General features: G+C 43.0%; 1 protein-coding gene across 3 annotated transcripts in view; it reads right to left on the bottom strand.

Annotated features, from left to right (window-relative positions):
- Positions 1-18,643, bottom strand: part of LOC136827951 (uncharacterized) — a 505,229-nt gene that overhangs the window by 73,548 nt on the left and 413,038 nt on the right. The window contains exon 1 of one of the 3 annotated variants that reach the window (XM_067085507.1): positions 14,878-15,193. The exons of 1 other annotated variant lie outside the window; for it this stretch is intronic. In XM_067085507.1, coding sequence (XP_066941608.1) covers positions 14,878-15,067 — 190 coding nt within the window. In that variant the 5' untranslated portion in view covers positions 15,068-15,193. Of the gene's footprint in view, positions 1-14,877; positions 15,194-18,643 lie in introns of those variants that run through there. One more of the 3 variants, XM_067085506.1, reaches the window with a different exon arrangement.

The following is an 18,643-nucleotide window of genomic DNA, read 5'->3' as shown; positions in this document are numbered from 1 at the left end:
TCTGTAGGGAAAGGAAGAGGTTGACTTTCTTCAAGCAGTCCCCTATTCTTTTGGGGGATGGAGAAGCCTGAAAATTCTGAGAATTGAGCTTCATCTCCAAATAAAGAATCTGTTGACGAGTCAGTTGGGATTTTTGAAGGTTCAACAGTAAACCTAGATCCTGTGTCAATAGCAAAGTTCTTTGAAGGTCCTCCATGCACCTCTCTTTTGCCCAGGTATAGGGAAATATTTACTCCCAGCAGATGAAGCCAGTTGGCTAATGGGGCTAGTAATCGCATGAAGACCTGTGGTGCTGTCGAAAGGCCGAAACATAACACTCGAAACTGGAACACTTAATTCCCAAAAACGAATCTCAGATACTTCCTTGAGTCCTGCTGAATGGGAATGTGGAAGTAAGCATCTCTCATATCGAGAGCGATCATCCAATCCCCTCAACGAATGGATGATAGGATGGACTGAACTATTTCCATGTGAAACTTTGTTTTCGTTATGTAGGAGTTCAGTGTACTCATGTAGAGTACTGGCCTCCATCCTTCTGTGGCTTTGAGTACTACAAAAAGCCTGTTGTAAAATCCCTCAGACTGTATTTTCCACCACTTCTATTGCTTTCTTCTCGAGGAGTGACGACACTTCTTCTGAGAGAGCTACAGTAAATATGATATTTTTATGATAAAATAAGGTTTTACTTATACTTACCTGGTAGTTACATATAGCTGTCGTCTCTGACATTGGCAGAATTTTAAATTTCGCTAGAGCTAAAAACACCTAGGTGATCCTCTACCAGCGCCCTCTATAGGTAACAAGGAACTATCCCAACAATGTTCTAGAACCCATTAAGTTTTAAGCCCACTTGACATGAGAGGAGGTGGGCGGGTTTACTCATGTAACTACCAGGTAAGTATAAGTAAACCTTATTTTATCATAAAAATATCATTTTTACTTATAGAACTTACCTGGTAGTTACATATGGCTGATTGGCACCTTTAGAGGGGGTGGGATCATGTCAGCCACATATATTGTTAGAAATCAAAAACATGAATTTTAGTTCCTTACCTTGAAGGATTGCTGACTCAGCGGTTACTGCCTCTGTAGTCTGCTTATCCCTCGATTGTATAGACAGGATATAAAGGATCCGGGTGTCAGATACAATCTGTTAGTACTTGCCGTGGAGAGGACAACGATTTGTCGGACAAGACTTAGTGGCCCTTGCTCTGGGCACAGAACCAAATTAACAATAAGGGATCACCTCTATCACCAAAATATAAAATTAAAAACTTTCAACCATAAAATTAAAAGATTGTAGGTACTCCTAAACCAACAACATAGTACCTACAAACGACGCAACCAAACTCAATTTCCAACTTCAAGGAGAAAATGTTAGTCGGATAGGGTTGCCTCTTTCTCCTCACCCACCACCGTGTCAGTAACTACTAAAGGCCCTAAGGTACTGCCATTGTCAAAATCAGTCTTCAATTCTGACAAGTAATGCGAACGAAGATCGACTTACATCGCCAAAATGTAGAATTCACAATCTTTTGCACTGAGAGGTTGTGCCTGAAAGCCAAAAAGTAGCTACAGCTCTTATCTCATGTGCTCTCACTTTCAGAGTTCCCGTGTCTGAGTCCTGACAATTCACATGGGCTTCTGAAATAACTTCTCTTAAATCAAGAAAGCAAGAGCATTCTTAGAAAGTGGTCTTGACGGGTTTCTCACAGAACACCACAAGTTCTCCGAAGAGCCTCTGATACCTTTTGTTCGGTGAATATAGAACTTTAAGGCTCTCACCGGGCACAACAATCTCTCTTGTTCTCCTTCTCCCACAAGATCTGAAAGGCTCTTAATGTTGAAAGACCTCGGCCATGGTCTGGCGCATCTTCGTTCTTCGCTAAGAACCTAAAGAGAGGAAGAACATACAGCTTTTCCTTGAGAGAAACCAATAGTTTTGTCCAAGGCATGAACCTCACTCACCCTCCTGGCTGTTAAGTGTTACTAGAAAAATAGTTTTCTTAGTCAAGTTTCTCAGCGATGCATTTGCCAAAGGCTGGGTGAGGTTGATCTGAACAAATCCATTTAAGAACGATGTCCAAATTCCATGCTATTTGTTTAGGAACTTTCGTCTTGAGGTATTAAAAGACTTAAGTAAATCTGTTAGATCCTGATTGTTCGAGATGTCAGACCTCTGTGCTTAAATACTGATGCAAGCATTGATCGATATTTTTTAATAATAAATGCTCAAAGACAATCCTTTCTCCTTAAAAGGGATAGCAAGAACTTCGCTATTTGATTTAGAGAGGTTTTAGAAGACGAAACTCCATGTCTATTGCACCAGTCTCTGAACTGATTCCATCTAGCCTGGTATACTGCGTCCGAAGACTTTCTTCTGGGAGGAGAATAGCGAGATTTGCAACCTCCTTTGAAAAACCTCTCTTCCTGAGAGTCGCCGACAGTCTGCAGGCGACAAGCCGTAGAGCGGACAAATTTGATGGAACCTCAGGAAGTGGGGTTGTCTGAGTAGATCTTTCCTCGACGGGGAGGATCCTCGGAAAATTTGAGGAGGAGGAGGAGATCTGGGAACCATTCCTCGATGGCCAGAAAGGAACGATTAGAGTCATCTTGGTGTTCTTGTGGTTCCTGAACTTTTCCAAGACCTTCCTGATAATTTTGAACGGTGGAAAAGCGTAAAGATCTAGGCAATCCCAACTCATTGTCATTGCATCCACCCAAAGTGCCTTGTCGTCCGGATCTGGGGAGCAATATACTGGGAGCGTTTTTGTTCTGTCTGTTGCAAACAGGTCTACTAGTGACAACCCCACAGATTCCACAATCGTTTGCAAACCTGCGGATGTAAGGTCCATTCCGTGGGCAAGACTTGATTCTTCCTGCTTAAAAGATCCGCTGTTACATTCCTCTCGCCTTTTTATGAACCTGGTCAATAACGTGACCTCGTTCTCTTCCGACCATTCTAAAAGTTCATGGTCGTCTGATACATGGGAGAAGGAATGAGTCCCTTTGCCTCTTGATATAAGCAAGAGCTGTCGTGTTGTCCGACTGAACTAGAATAACCTTGCCTTTTACTTCTTACTGAAATTGCATCAGGGCTAGATGTACCGCTTTCAGTTCTTTCACATTTATGTGCAGTTCTTTCTGCTCTTCCTGCCACAGGCCCGAACATTCCTTGTTGTCTAAAGTCGCTCCCCACCCCTGATTAAAGCGTCTGACAAGAGTGTGAGGTCTGGGTTTTTGATAAAGGAAATTCCCTCCTGTAGCCTTTCCTTGAATTCCACCAGAACAGCTCCTTCTTGATCTGATCTGAGATCTTGAAAAGAAAGGAATCCGGATGGGTTTTTGTGAGCCATTGGCTTTGTAGATAAAACTGCAGAGGCCTCATCTTGAGTCTCCCCAATTTTTACGAACTTCTCCATCGAGGCTAAGGTCCCAGTAAGCTCATCCACTGGTTGGCTGAGCAAACCTCGCGATGTAGAAAGTCGTCTATCATGTTTAGACAAGACTCTACTCTCCGTGTATTGATGAGAAGCCTGAAAAGTCAGAGAGTCCATTCTCACTCCCAAATAAACTATCTGCTGTGATGGTGACAGGGACGATTTCGGAACATTGACTAGTAGGCCTAGTTCCTTTACCAGAGATAATGTCTTTGAAGGTCCTCCCACATTTGGCTTTGGTGTCTTTCAGAAGCCAGTCGTCCAGATACATTGACATCCTTATTCCTTGCAAGTGAAGATTCTTTGCCGCCGTTGACAGAACTCTTGTAAACACTTGAGGTGCAGTTGACAGTCCGAAACAAAGAGCTCTGAACTGGAAAACTTTGCCTTGGAAAACAAACCTCAGGAACTTCCTTGATTCCTGATGGATAGGAACGTGGAAGTACGCATCCTGGAGGTCTATCGAGACCATCCAGTTTTGGTTGAAGAGATGTCCAACCGACTCTGTCGTTTCCATCGAAAATTTCGTCTTCTTTCTTAAACGTTCAATGAAAACGTCTAGAACCGGCCTCCAACCTAAGCACCTTTGAAACTAAAAAGAGACGGTTGTAAAACCCCGGAGAGCATGGGGTGGCACTAATTCGATGGCTTGTTTCCTTAGTAGTGCTTCTAACTTCTAAAGAAGCGCAAAACTTCTGAGTCGTTGAGTATGTTGGAAAAACGACTGGGCGTCCGATAGAGGGGGCTTTTGTTGGAATGGGATGGAGTACCCCTCTCGGATCAAAGGTCCAAGGATCTTGAGTGACCTTTTGCCAGGCTTCCGAGAACGACTGGAGTCTGGCACCTACTGCTATGTGGAGGACAGCACACTCATTTCTTTTGTTGAAAATTGGAAGGTCAAGTAGAAGATTTTCCTTTCCCACGAAACTTGGAAAGGGCCTGAGAAGCAGACTTGCCCCTGAACGTCTTGGAAGTGTCGAAAACACCAGTTTTTGGTGGAGTAGCATCGGGTAGTCTTCTTGGCCTCTTTGCTGACTGAGCCAACAGGTCCTGTGTTGCTTTTTGTGTGAGAACTTCAGCAGTCTCTCGAACTAATTCCAGGAACAAGTGGTCCTTCGACAAAGGAGCAAAGAGGAGAGCAGACCTCTGGCTGCGGAAACACCCTTCACCAAAAAGAGCACCAGAGTTGTCGTTTCTTCAGAACTCGGTTGCAAAAAGGTTAGCTCCAAGGCACTGTCGCATACCCCTTGTCTATGCAGTCGACTCTTGGTGAAATCCATTCGACCGCGCCCGAAAAGTCCGATTCTTTGACTTTCCTAGCCAGAGTCGCCACTGACCAATCAAGGAAACTGATGACCTCCACAACAGCGAAAATACTCTTGAGAAGATGATCCAACTCTGACTGCGTGAAAAGATCTTCGCTGATTGAAGAGCTGTGTGACGACTTGAATCCACCAGACTGGAGAAGTCTCCTTGAGCGGAGGCAGACACACCCAAAGAAAAACGTTCTCCAGTCTCGTACCACATGCGGCTGCGATGAGCCAATCTGGAGGGAGGAAGACAAAACATACTCTTGCCTTGCTCTCTCTTGTCTGAGATTTATGAATTAATTTTTTTCTTGATAGCCTTCTTGGTCCAGAATCGCCAAAACTAGGCGTGTAAAAGGAGCTGGATCCGGCGTTATCCCTCTTAAACTGCGATCTGGGAGAAGCTTGGAGTCGAAGGCTTAAAGAGTCCCCAAAGTTTTCCCGAAAAACTTGAGTAACTCCTTATAACTGAAGATTTTCTCCTTGATTCCTGGAAAGTCCTCTTCTATTTCTACATCTTCTTGATTTCTTGCTCTACAGAAGACACAGGAGACAATTGGTGCACAGGAACAGTTTCCAGAAAAGTAGGTCGTAGTGAATCTAAAGTCTTCGACCATGCCGATCCATGGCGCCGAATCCGTCAGTGTGGCGCGCGCCAAGCTGAAGTGGCGCTGCGCCAAGCTGAAGTGGCGTCTGCGCCATGCTGAAGTGGCGTTTCGAAAACCGAACGTGGCGAATCCGGAGCCAGAGAAGAATGCTGAAGCGTCTGGTTGAGCCTCTTCATTGGTGCATGCGAAGTGGGAGGCTCTTGAGTCAAGACTTGTGGCGCATTCGGGGAAGTGTCTCGCAACAGGTGCTCCCGAAGCAGCACGAGCGCCACAAAAAGAACTGGAATAAGATCCGTCAATTTGAAGTGACTTGAGCGACAAAACGGGGATCTTGTTGACCAGTAGGAGGAGGCACTATCTGCGATGAGGCTGGACGAGATGTAGACACTCCTGGAACCAGAAACACGCTTATTCGGGCATCAGTACGGCGAGGTTCCTTCCGGCGAGGGGCTGATCTACTGAAGAGGCGGAGGAAAAAAGGTTCAGGATCCTCCCAGAAGCTACAGCCCGCATGCGGATCCGTCAACGATCTTTTCTTTGGAATGGCTGCAGGAGACGGCGCGAGACCTCTTGAGAGGGCGAGAAGAATCTTGAAGCGTCCACCTCGAGGAGGACCATCCGAATCATCACCACTGAAGACACATCCCAGCAGCGATTTTTTTCTATGGCATGGAAGCATCCTGGGAATGCACAACAGGAATACTTGAGGGTGACTGCACGGGAGCAAGCTGGTCTCGCCTCCCTTCGGTTTCGACATGCCCTCTCCTGAACCAGGGGAGTCGACAGAGGTCTAGACCTGGGAGAACGAGTGGGGGAACAGACACCTCCTCAACTAACACTTCACTTCGAGGAGCCAATTTTTTCAATGGCTTGGCCCATCGTCTGGATGGCTGGGAAAGCACAGCTGAAAATTTAGTGTCCATTTGGACTTTTAACTCTGACACGGTGATAGGATTTTGGGATCCAGGGTCGGACAAAGGAGAGTTAATAGGAGAGGGGTTAACAGATTGAATTACCTGCCCTACAGACTTAGCAGATGATGACCTCTGCAAAGCTTTCCTAACTCTGTCCTTTTCTAACTGTAGATATTTCTCTAAGGCTGACCATTCATCCGTTGTTAGATGCATACATTCCTCAGACATGTATTCTCTGAATTACAAAATTTACCCCTACATGAAGAGCAAACTGAATGGGGGTCGATCCCTGAAGCAACAGAAGTCCTACAGCCTAAAGCACAATATCTATCACTGGGAACCAGAATCAGACATATTGTACAAAGAATTAATTCGACCACAAAAGCAAAGCGCTAGAAAAAAAACCACAAAGAAATACTTAAGTATAAAATTGCAGACAAAAATTCAACCACAATTAGACCGTGTTACGGTCTCTCGGCAAAAAAACTTAATGGGTTCTAGAACATTGTTGGGATAGTTCCTTGTTACCTATAGAGGGCGCTGGTAGAGGGATCACCTAGGTGTTTTTAGCTCTAGCTTGAAATTTAAAATTCTGCCTTGGCGTCACAGAGATGTACAGCTATATGTAACTACCAGGTAAGTTCTATAAGTAAAAACCTCTTTGATCCTGTAGAGTGCGCTGTCAATTTGACAGGAGCTGGACAAGGAAGGCTCTCTTTGAAGGGGATGGAACACCCTTCCCTTAAAACTTTGATCACCCATTGAACTGTCCCCCTTTCATTCTCCAACTTTCCCAAAAAAGCTGGAGTCTGGCCACCCACAGACGCATGAAGGACTGAGTCCTCATTTACGAGTTGCAGGTTTGGAAGCAGGTCTCTTGACTGCATGCGAGGCGAAACGTACAGTTGCTCGTGGTCTTGACTGTGATCTCTGCCTGCCACCTCAAAAGGGGTGAGGCTGAAGAGGAGATGATGACATAGTAGGGGTGGCAGTCCACTCTCTTGGATGTCTCGTGGATTGAGTAAGTAGTTCCTGAATCGATTTCTTGTGAAGGTGAGAGGTAACTTCCTCCACTGTTGCTTGCGGGAAAAGATGTGTATTATCCAAGGGTGAGAGGAGAAGTGCTGACTTATGTGAAGAAGTCACTCCCTTTGATACAAAGGAGACCCAGAGTTCTCTCTTTTTCACGATCCCCGTGGCATAAAGGGAAGGTACTCCACTGAACCATCTCTGACCGCCTTTTCCGCGCAAAAGAGAACACTACGCCAATCAACTGCAATATCTTGAGGATGATCCAAGTCTCTCATCTTCTTTGCTAAGGTCCCTATGGACCAATCCAAAAAACTAAAGATCTCAAACACTTTGAACAGATTTTTCAGTAAATGGTCTATCTCCAATGCAGAGAACATAGTCTTTGCTAAAGCAAAGGGTGACCTACAGGTTGAATCAATGAGTCTGGAGAAGTCCCTCTGGGAGGAGGCAGCCTCCCAGGGAGGGAGCTTCTCCAGTAGCATACGACCGATATCTTCTTGCAGACAGATGAGAAGGCGGAATGCTAAAACAAGCTTTGCCTTGACGCCTTTTTTCTGAAAGCCAGTTATCCACTTTCCCCATAGCATTCTTAGACAAGGATGATAAAACCACTTCTGGAAGTCTAGACGAATCACCAGGCAGGTCACTCATCATATTTGGGGAAGCAAGAGAAGAGGGAGCTGCTGGTGCGAAGAAATCTGGAAAATTGTCTAACAAATAATTCAGCAAAGCAGCATAAGCAGACAGGGTGGATTCCTGTCCTAAATCTTCCTCTTCTGATGAGATTGGGGACAGTGAAGGATCTTCGGGTGCTACTGTAGACGAAGCGGTAGACTTCTTAAGAATACCCAAAATATTATCCAACTGCTTCTGAGGTAGTACCAAGAAAGGGTCCAAACTGGGAGTTGTTACATCCACTTTTACAGCCACTCTACTTGACAGAATTGTAGATGTCAAGTGAAACAGCGAAGACACCGGGCACTTCAATAAAGAAGAAAACAAAACAGGAGCAGGCGTCGAACAATCTGGGTGCTCAGTCATGGAAGTATGCATTGGCGCCGGAAGGCTCTCTGGCGCCAAGCGGTGTGTGGGCGCTACTGGGCACTTCTTCTCTACTGGGTGCTCAGCTACTAGCGGGCGCTTGGCTGTCAATGGGCACTCAGCCACCAATGGGCATTGCTCGTTCCCGGCCGGGCGCTCAGATGAAGAACGGGAATGATTGCGAGAAGAGTCTCACTTGGACGAAGAACTAGAAAGCTTGTGGGATACTGACGATGACCTGGGAGCTACGGACGGTGAAAAATGTTCAGGACTGTCCCATTTGCGGCACGATGGTTGTGGACCACCAGGCTGTTCCCTAAACCTCTTGCCATATGACGGAGGGGACTGGTCCCTGAGCGATATGTGTCTTTTCAATGGACAAGATTTGTCTGGGAATCTCCACTGGTGGCCGTGAGTAGGGCTAGAATCTCCCAAACTAGATGATAGATGATGAACACCTAACATGCCTTTCCAATGGCTGTCTTTTGTCAACACCTGGGACATCACAGGTGCGACTGAGGGGGGCGACTACCTGTGGGCAGACCCCGCCAACCTCCCTTGGGCCTCCATTATGCCTCCTCCCCGGGCTGGGGGAGTATGGCAGTGACCTTTGCCTAGGAGAGTTAGTGGGACGGCCAGCCACCTCCTCCACTTACACTTCACATGTACGCTTCCCACTTTCCTTTTACAATCCCTTTCTAACTTCAATAGGTGAGAAGCTAAAGTTTTCCATTTTTCTCATCCCATTCACAGCATTCCTCACATGTCAATTCAACTGAACAAATTTGCCCTCTACATGTCGTACGTAAAGTGTGTGAGTCTTAACATGCTTTAATCAAGCGAGTGTTGCAAGCCTCTGCTGCAATACCTACTCGATGCGGCAGAGTCTGACATAGGTACTAGGTAACCAAGTCAAAATAAGTAAATCTCCTAGGAGAATAATAGTAAAAAATCAGGATAAAACACTGTCAACTAATTCAAATACAAAAGCCAAAGGCTACTGCAGCAGAAAATACACCACCAAAAGGTAAAAATCTCAAGACGGAAACCAGAACTGAGCTGCTCTCTTAACAACATGTTGCTGTTAAGCCAGCAAAAACAAAAGTGAAGCTCTTAGCTGAGTTGGTCCTCTCTCTCTTACCCCAAAAGTGGGTGAGGTTAGTCACCTACATGAATAAAAAACTAATGCTACCGTGATTTTCAAAATTGAATCTGCCATCGAGTTAGAAACTCTTAGCTAAATAATTACCGGGTAAGTTACTTATTTAAAACTACCAATTTGCTGCTGAAATGAGCATCACAATTATTCAAGCATGCATTAAAACAGAGTAAAATCATATTTACAACTCTAGAACGTGATTGTAGCTTACCTTACAGACCTTACAATTCGTTCGGGTTGCCCCAGGTCCCTCAGTGTGAGGCGCCTTTGATGTCTACCAGAGAGTTGCTAACGCATTTTCCGGTATATTTTGCATCTTCCAGTCTTGGATGGTCTGGGATGCATCTTAGATATTTGTCGAACTTATTCTTAAACACATCTACGCTCACTCCTGTTATGTTCCTCAGATGAGCTGGTAGCGCATTGAATAGACGCTGCATTATCGATGCTGGTGCGTGGTGGATTAATGTCCTGTGTGCTTTCCTTAATTTTCCTGGTATAGTTTTTGCACTATTAATCTACCTCTGCTTGCTCTTTTTGATAATTTTAGTTCCATGATATTTTCGGTAATTCCTTCTATCTGTTTCCATGCTTGAATTACCATGTAGCGTTCTCTTCTCCTTTCAAGACTATATAAATTTAAGAATTGTAGTCTTTCCCAGTAGTCAAGGTCCTTAACTTCTTCTATTCTAGCTGTAAATGACCTTTTGTACACTCTCTATTTGTGCAATATCCTTTTGGTAGTGTGGGTACCATATTATATTGCAGTATTCAAGTGGACTACGTGCGTACGTTTTATAAAGCATAATCATGTGTTCAGCTTTTCTTGTTTTGAAGTGCCGAACAACATTCCCATTTTTGCTTTGCATTTTGCCAATAGAATTGCTATTTGATCATTGCATAGCATATTCTATTCAACATCACACCAAGGTCTTTAACTGCTTCCTTGTTTGTGATTGTCTCATTATTAGGTCCTTTATATGCATATAGCATTCCTACTTTATCACCATAGTTCATTGATTCAAATTTATCAGAGTTAAATACCATCCTATTTATCTCTGCCCATTTATATATTTTATTTAGGTCTCTTTGTAGCGAGTTCCTATCTTCATCACAAGCAATTTCTCTACTTATTCTTGTGTCATCTGCGAAACTTCTTACTACTGAGTCCTTAACATTACTGTCTATGTCTGCAATCATAATCACAAACAGCAATGCAGCTAACACCGTACCCTGTGGTACACGGATATTACCGTAGCTTCATCCGATTTCTCATCGTTTGCAATCACTATCTGTTTTCTGTTTTGCAAAAATTCTTTTATCCATCTTCCTACTTTGTCAACAATGTTATGTTTTCTAATTTTTTCGCTAATATATTATGATCTACCTTGTCAAAAGCCTTTGCAAAGTCTAGGTAAACCACATCTGTATCTTTTTCATTTATCATATTTTTATATATGCTTTCATGGTGGACTAACAGTTGGGTTTGTGTACTTTTTCCGGTACAAAACCATGTTGTCCTATATTGAACAATCTATTTTCATTAAATGTTTCATTATATTTTTTTATTACCCTTTCATATACTTTCATAATATGAGATGTCAGACTCACAGGCCTATAATTACTTGCCTCTAGTCTTGAACCACTTTTGAAAGTAGGAGTAATATATGCTAATTTATGCTCATCATAAATCTTGCCTGTATCTATACTTTGTCTTAATAATATTGCTAGCGGCTTTTGCGATTGAATGAACCACTTTCTTTAACAATATGACAGGTACTCCTTCTGGTCCTGCTGCTGATCCATTTTAATTTCATTAATAGCCTGCACAATATCGGCTTCTGTAATATCTATATCTGATAAGTATTCAGTATTTTCATCTCTTATTTCTGTATCATTATCTTCATTTTCAATTCTAGGTGTAAATTCACTCTTATATCTTTCTGCTAATATGTTACATATTTCCTTTTTCATTCGTTAATCGCCCTTCAATTCTTAGAGGGCCTATTTCTACTCTTATTTTATTCATCTTTTTGCATATGAATAAAAAATTTTAGGGTTTTGCTTTGATATTTTGTAGTGTCATTTCTTCTAGGTTCCCTTTTTCATTTTCTTTTGATTGTATAATCTTTTGAATGGTTTAAAGTAAAAATTTACCCAAGATGGGGGGAGGGGGCACTCAAGGAGGCTAGATTTACAGAGATGCCCTGACCCAAATTAAGTGAAGCCACTGTGGCCCATCATTTTGACATTTCTATCTCACATGTTTGTAAGTCAGTTATGATCAGAACTTTATTGTAGGTAGTTGTAAGAATCAAATTTTATTTATGTTTAGGTAACTAACTAATATTTTATCATGTTGTAAAGATTAAAAAAAAAAATGTAAAACTAGCAGTTCAACTCAAGTGAACCTATTGCAAAATCTCTGCAGTTTTGTCTTGATCGCAAAATTCACAGATTTCAAGGAAGTATATAAATCAACTATTACATTCCTTACAGTGTTCATTAATTGGATGTGAGCTCACTAAATCTTTTTCTCGGGATAATAAACGTCCAGCTCAGAGGAAAAATGCTTTGCTAATCAGAGTTCTTGTGTCATGAAGCATGCAGTGATGCCCTCACAGATAAACCTAATAACACAGTGCAGTACTTAAAGTTGAACAGGGGGATCTAATTCCCCATCAGAGATGTTGAAATACAGTATGCCAGCGCAGTGAAAAATGTTCCAAAAGTCAGCATCTTTTTCTTAAAATTGCGATATTACTCTAGGAAGAAAAGATTTTCATAAAATTGTTCACATAGTGTAAGAATACCATATCAACACAGAATTTTTCAAATATAGCAGAACATGTTTGACAGTGAGCCGGTAAAAAAAAACAACATATTTTGCTTATCAAACCTATTTCAGAAAATTACTTACAAGTATGATATTCTTATGCTGCAAAGCAGTTTTTGACGATGCTGCTTGCTCAAAACAAAATGCAGCTAGCAGACACATTCATCGCTTATACACTTCAGTAGCCAGTAATGTTAATTTAAACTACCTGTTGGCACATAACATACATATGTATCTATACATATATTCTTATTTGTAAATTATGAGAACTTTGTTTTTAGTCAATTCAACAAAGTGTCTGTGATTTATTGTAATGGCCAAACACCTGGACCACATAATACTTAAACTTTTAGACCTTGATATATGATTCAAATGTTTCAGGACAAAGAGCTTCTGCTAATCTTATAATTGTTGTGTATGAAATATGCCAGATGGAAGGTTGCTGTGTTTCCCTATCTGTAGTTTGGTCTTAGTTTCTATTAAAATGTCATGTGGAATTGGTCATGGTTTCACTATGTGTAGGCCTATGTTTTAAACTGAAAATAAATAATGCACGTGGTTCAGGAAGAGTTTCTGTGTCTTCCTTGAAAGAAAAAACAGAAGGAAAGAAAGAAAATAACAACAAACGATGAAGCATTAATCTAACAATAAACGATGAAGCATTAATCTACCACCATAAGCATCAATGCTTACCAAAGGTATTTTTGCCAATCTTTAAGAAAGCCATCGCTAACTGAGCTGGCTTCATGGATTAGTGAAAGGCTTGTAAGGTCGAGGCATCTCCATAAATCTAAACTTCTTGGGGCCATTTAATCCCAACCAGGTTAGGACTCGCCATCAGTTAGTAAGGTTGGTAGAACTAAGCAACAGCTCCGCATGGGTTATTACTTTGGAAATTGATTTTTCTTATAGTATTTTGGTTGCTTATCAAGAATTTATCATTATTTTTTGTCAGTTGACTGTAATTAACCTCAGAAGTTGTATGCTGGCCATCCTGGAATGCTATTGCACATGAGCAGCGTTACAGGGGAGCTTAAGTAAAAAGTGAAGTTTCCTTCACCGGGGGGTCCTGGGGGCTTGAACATGTGGCTTCCTAATGACTTATGCATGCATGGAACCATTCCATAACAACAATATGACAGTCCGGTCCTTCTCCCAGCGATTTTCCCCACCCAAACCCCACGTTCCCATAGGCCTCCCAACCATGTTGGATAGAGGTGAGGTTAATAATAATAGACCGACAATAAACAACACGGTAAAAGTTTACTTCAGTTGTGCAGCCTGATTTCAGCCAGTAGCTGATCGGGACAGGTTACAGCCTTTTGAGGGGGATAATGTTCGTTTCCGGTCCTTCTAAGTTTCAATTTTTGCGAAATGCACTTAGGGACATTTGATTCCCCAGGGGCTAGTACTGAACATGGCAAAATACATTTGAACCCCCGGGGGCTAGTACTAAACATGGTGAAGGGGGTTTCAGGAGGAATTGAGAAGTTTCTCCCGCCGTTGGAGGGGGTGTGGGGGTATTCGTGTGCGATCCCCACAGGTTAGACCACCGTCTTTCCAACTGTTGCACCCACATGTTTGCGTCTGATTCCTTGCCGTATGCTCCTTTGAACCTGTAACAAGCCACCCTTTGGTCGTTAACTGCAAAAACTGTTACGTCAACTGCTGGGAAATTTACATATATTGTTACAGCAATTATGAGATGTTAATTCAGCTGCGTCAAGATCACGGTCTTTAAAAAAAAAAAAAAGATAATTTTAGCCCTCGGTGCGGTAGTGAGTGCAGGCTGGACATTCAGCAAAAAGCATTCTGTAAAGAAACACGCTCAGAGTCCCTAAGGTAAGTTTACTGGGGTCTGGTTTCTTAGTGTATCAAACTGTGTTTTTTTCTTTTAGATTATTTTATGAGTTTGGAACTCCTGCAGACTGATTGGTGCCTTGGAAATTAGTTTTCCCTATACCTTTAGGGTTGTTGGTAAAGGAGATGACGTTTTGTTTTTTGCCAGCCTGTTACTCTTCTTAATGCACTCCTACCTAACCCCCGCAACCCGGCCCCTCTGTTTCCTCTGTGACAGTACGTTTTGCCTCTGCGCGAGACCCCCTGCCTCCCCACTGCCGCTCCTCACCTTCCCCCACATTTTGGATGGACGTGAGCAACTCTCTCCCTGCCTTCCCCCACGTTCATCCCCTTCCCTCAGCCGCTCCCCCCTGCAATGAATGGCTCCCGGGCGATTTACACTTCCGGAGTGCGCTTCCACAATGTAAACATGTCTGCTACATTTGTGCATGTTCTCCCCCACCCAAAACCCAAAATTCCCACAGCATCCCTTTACTGTTGGGTAGAGTTAGGGGGGCAAATAACACTTGGCCGACAAAAAACAAACGTGTCTCCTTTATCAGCATCCCTAAAAGTATAAGAAAGTTAAGTATAGGAAAAACCAACTTCCACGGTAAAAACAGGCGCGGAGCTAATACTTTGAAATACCCTCAGCTATTCTACTTTTACTGATAATCTTTGAATATCAAACATTAGCCTACCTAGTATAAAATGGTCACTGCAAACTCTACTGAAGGCAGTTGGTCTCCAATCTTCTCCCCGTCCAATAGCTTGTATCCATTTAGCTCTTCTTTCTAGATTATATTTCGGGATTCTGTAAAACCTTACATGCTGACTGGATTGTTTAATACGTTTGTTTTTGCAATCTGGGACACAGCAAGTGGAAACCATTCTTGACAATTTCGTTCTTAAAGGAGGGAAATATTATTAGCGATACCTAGACTTGGGTTTGTTTACAATGGGTGCGTGTTCGGGTAATGTCAGAGGCGCTTCCTTTGCATCGGCACTTCCTAAGAACACTCGTCCTAGTTCCTGACCCCTTGCAGTTTCTTGTCTATCGTCTTTCACATTCTTCGAAGAATGCCTTTCTTCTCTTCTATTTTTCCTTCTGTGAACAAAAGGGTTCCTGTTCTATTCTTCTCGTTTTATTGGTATAGCTGCTGTAGCTCTTTTGCTTTTATTCTTACTTCGTTTAGTTCCTTGCGTTTCTGTGCACAAAGTACGCGCAAGGTGTCCTCCATGCCAGGTGGCTAGGGCAAGAATGAGGAGAGAGTTGCTTTGAAGAGTGTCTTGTAAGAGGCAAGATGTATCATGGCAAAATAAATAAAAAAATTTCATAGTGACAGGTAGATGGGGTTAGGGAACTCTGACATGCAGGCCTATCAGGAACTCAAAATTCTCTGTCAGGCGCTGGCAGCAATTTTTCAGTCATACTAAAGACGATGGTATCGCAAAAAACAAGTGACAATGGCTCGCAGGGCAACAGTTTTTGAGCCAACAACAACCAATTAAAAAAATATTACTGCTAAATACTAAGCACATAAAGTGCTAAGCTTTGTGCATTTACGCATTGCTCCACAAGTGGCACCAGTGTGAGGGCGCCAAATCGCCTCTCCATTCTTGTGTTTCGCTCTTCATACATACATTAATCACGTCATATATGTTACTTGTTATTATTTCAGATTCTTTATGTATCTCACTGTATGCATCATTGTACGGCCTGTCCGCTGATAATATATATATGCCTTTTACACGTTCTGTAATGCATTATATAGGTCTTTTTATGCCTGTTAACAAACAACCTCTGTATGGACGCAGCGGGGGGCTTCAGGTCGCCCGCCACCTTTCCGTTCGCTTTCCGCATTATAAACACCTGTCGAGAATAATTAAGGATTACGGGCTGCTCTAGGAGCAAGAGCCCGTGCTGGCACAAGGCCAGCTAAATCTGAAACAACAACAACATAATTAAGGATCAGTCTTTCACTTCTGACATTTCTTGAACCTCACACCAGGACTTAGTGGGTCCTGGGTAGCACATGACAAAACAGTCATCGAACAGCGATGTCTGGAGAGCAGCAAGAAACTTACTAGAGGTAATAAGTGCCGGTTCTTCTCTAAGGACGACATAATTCAATAATGTCGGTAAATTCCATAGACCCCTGAAAACTAGTAACCTTGACAGAGGTGAATGGGGACAGAATCCTAAAAAATTCCAATAACACTGGAGAATAAGGAACATCCTTCTTAGTCAGTTGTAGACACGTCAACTACAGAGGCCGGATGCAGGTGAGTGGGAATGAAGAGTACAAAGGTGACATTTTGTTGGTTTCAATAGACAACAAAATGACTATAGCTGATTCACTTAAGGTAGATAGATGCTTGGGCCTACCAGACGTTTGTTTGGCGGCCTCTGATTCACTGGTAGCGGGAGGTAGGCAGCTCGCTCACTGTCTCATTTTTACATCTGTAGCTCAGAAAACTAGCAATATGTTTACATTTCTTCATTTATCTCATGTTTTGCACAAGATAGGAAAGTTTTGGTCATACCATAGGATTAGGTATTAATTGTATGACTAAATCATGATTTTCTGAAATCAATGCGCTAAAACACAAAGGAATTACAAAGAGTAAAAGTGACGAGAGAAGCATTTAATTCTTTATACCTGTTTTTACTTATCATCGGATTTTGCATCATTCATGCGATCAAGATAAAATAAAACTTGTAATTTCATACAATAAATTCACCCTGAATACGCTGGTGGTGCTTTCAGATTTTAGATGTGTGTGTGTGATATGTGGAGAGAAAATGAAGAATATGTCTTATGTTGCATCCGTACCGGACTCAGTTTGTAAGAGACCCATCGCACCGGTGGCGGTCTCTTTCGAGCACACGTGTGTGTGCGTGCGTGCGTCATACAGTATCTTCGGAGGGGCCCAGACAAAGAGGGAACAAGAACATCCCGTCTTCTCTCAAGGAACGCAACTTCTACCATACAATATTTCCGTCTGTTTCTCCCTAACCGTTGTTGTCTCGATTTATGTACAATCACCACTACTTGCATTGCCATGCAAGCATTCTAATCATGTACTCATAATGTTCCACCGAAGCTTCTGTATCAACCTTTATGTAGGTTTCTGTTTGTGAAGACGCCAAACGTCTCGCCATTTCACACATATTATGCTACTGCATTGTATTCATTAATCTGTCTCGAATCTCGTGCAATTGGCCATATGTGGAATTTCCTGGCCTTTCCATTGATATATGCTTTATCACTGTACGTTTATTATGTCTCTGCCGACAAACACAGATGTCTGAATCCATTACCTCTGTTTTCCCCTGTCTGTGTGTAGATGCTACTTTGCGGCTCACACCAGCCAATACCAACTTCGAAGATTCCGTATTTTCATTCAGTAAGGAACCATCAATAAACCAGTCAACACCCAGCCAGTATGTCACTCAATCCTGTCATTACACTGGTGACTCCAGAGCGACACGAAGGAGCCGATGGCAGGCGTCCGACCCAAGATGACGTCCCACGCGCCAACGAACCCTTTGCCGCCTCCCCGCTTCCTGCTGTTCCTGAGTCTTCAATAGATGTCTGACCCTCCAAGATGACCCACCCCACCGGAGCCCTGGACGCCTCCTTCAGGAAGCCTGAAGCTTCCCGAACTCGTACCAGACAAGCTGACCAACGAAGGACCAACCAACGTCATCCTTCAGCCTGCTGCCGCCCCCCCTTGAGCTGGCTACTGAAGGATCAGCCGCCATCATCCTTCAGCCCTCGAGCTGGCTACCAAAGGATCAGCCGCCGTCATCCTTCAGGCTACTGCTGTCCCCCTCGAGCTGGCTACCAAAGGATCATCTGACATCATCCTTCAACCCGCTACCGTCCTCCTCGAGTTCCTGCCGGCCGGCGCCGCCCTTCAGCCTCCTACCCGCCTCTAGCCTAAGCCCTTCGAGCCCATTCCAATTGTCAGCAAGACGATTTCCGCATCGATGCCTTGCTTGGGGGGGAGTATTGTAAGAGATCCATCGCACCGATAGCTGTCTCTTTTGAGCACACGTGTGTGCGTGCATGCGTCATATCTTCGGAGGGACCCAGACAAAGAGGGAACAAGAACATCCCGTTTTCTCTCAAGGAACGCAACTTCTACCATACATTATTTCCGTCTGTTTCTCCCTAACCATTGTTGTCTCGATTTATGTACAATCACCACTGTTTGCATTGCCATGCAAGCATTTTAATCATGTACTCATAATGTTCCACCGAATCTTCTGTATCAAACTGTATGTATGTTTCTGTTTGTGAAGATGCCAAAGCAAAGTCTCACCATTTCACACATATTATGCTACTGCATTGTATTCATTGATCTGTCTTGAATCTCATGCATTGGCCATATGTGGAATTTCATGGCCTTTCCATTGTTATATGTTTTATCACTGTACGTTTATTAGGTCTCTCACAA

This window comes from Macrobrachium rosenbergii, chromosome 42 (assembly GCF_040412425.1).
Source record: "Macrobrachium rosenbergii isolate ZJJX-2024 chromosome 42, ASM4041242v1, whole genome shotgun sequence".
NCBI lineage: Eukaryota > Metazoa > Arthropoda > Malacostraca > Decapoda > Palaemonidae > Macrobrachium > Macrobrachium rosenbergii.
Note: the sequence above shows the minus strand (reverse complement) of the source record. Positions and strands in the feature narration are given on the sequence as shown.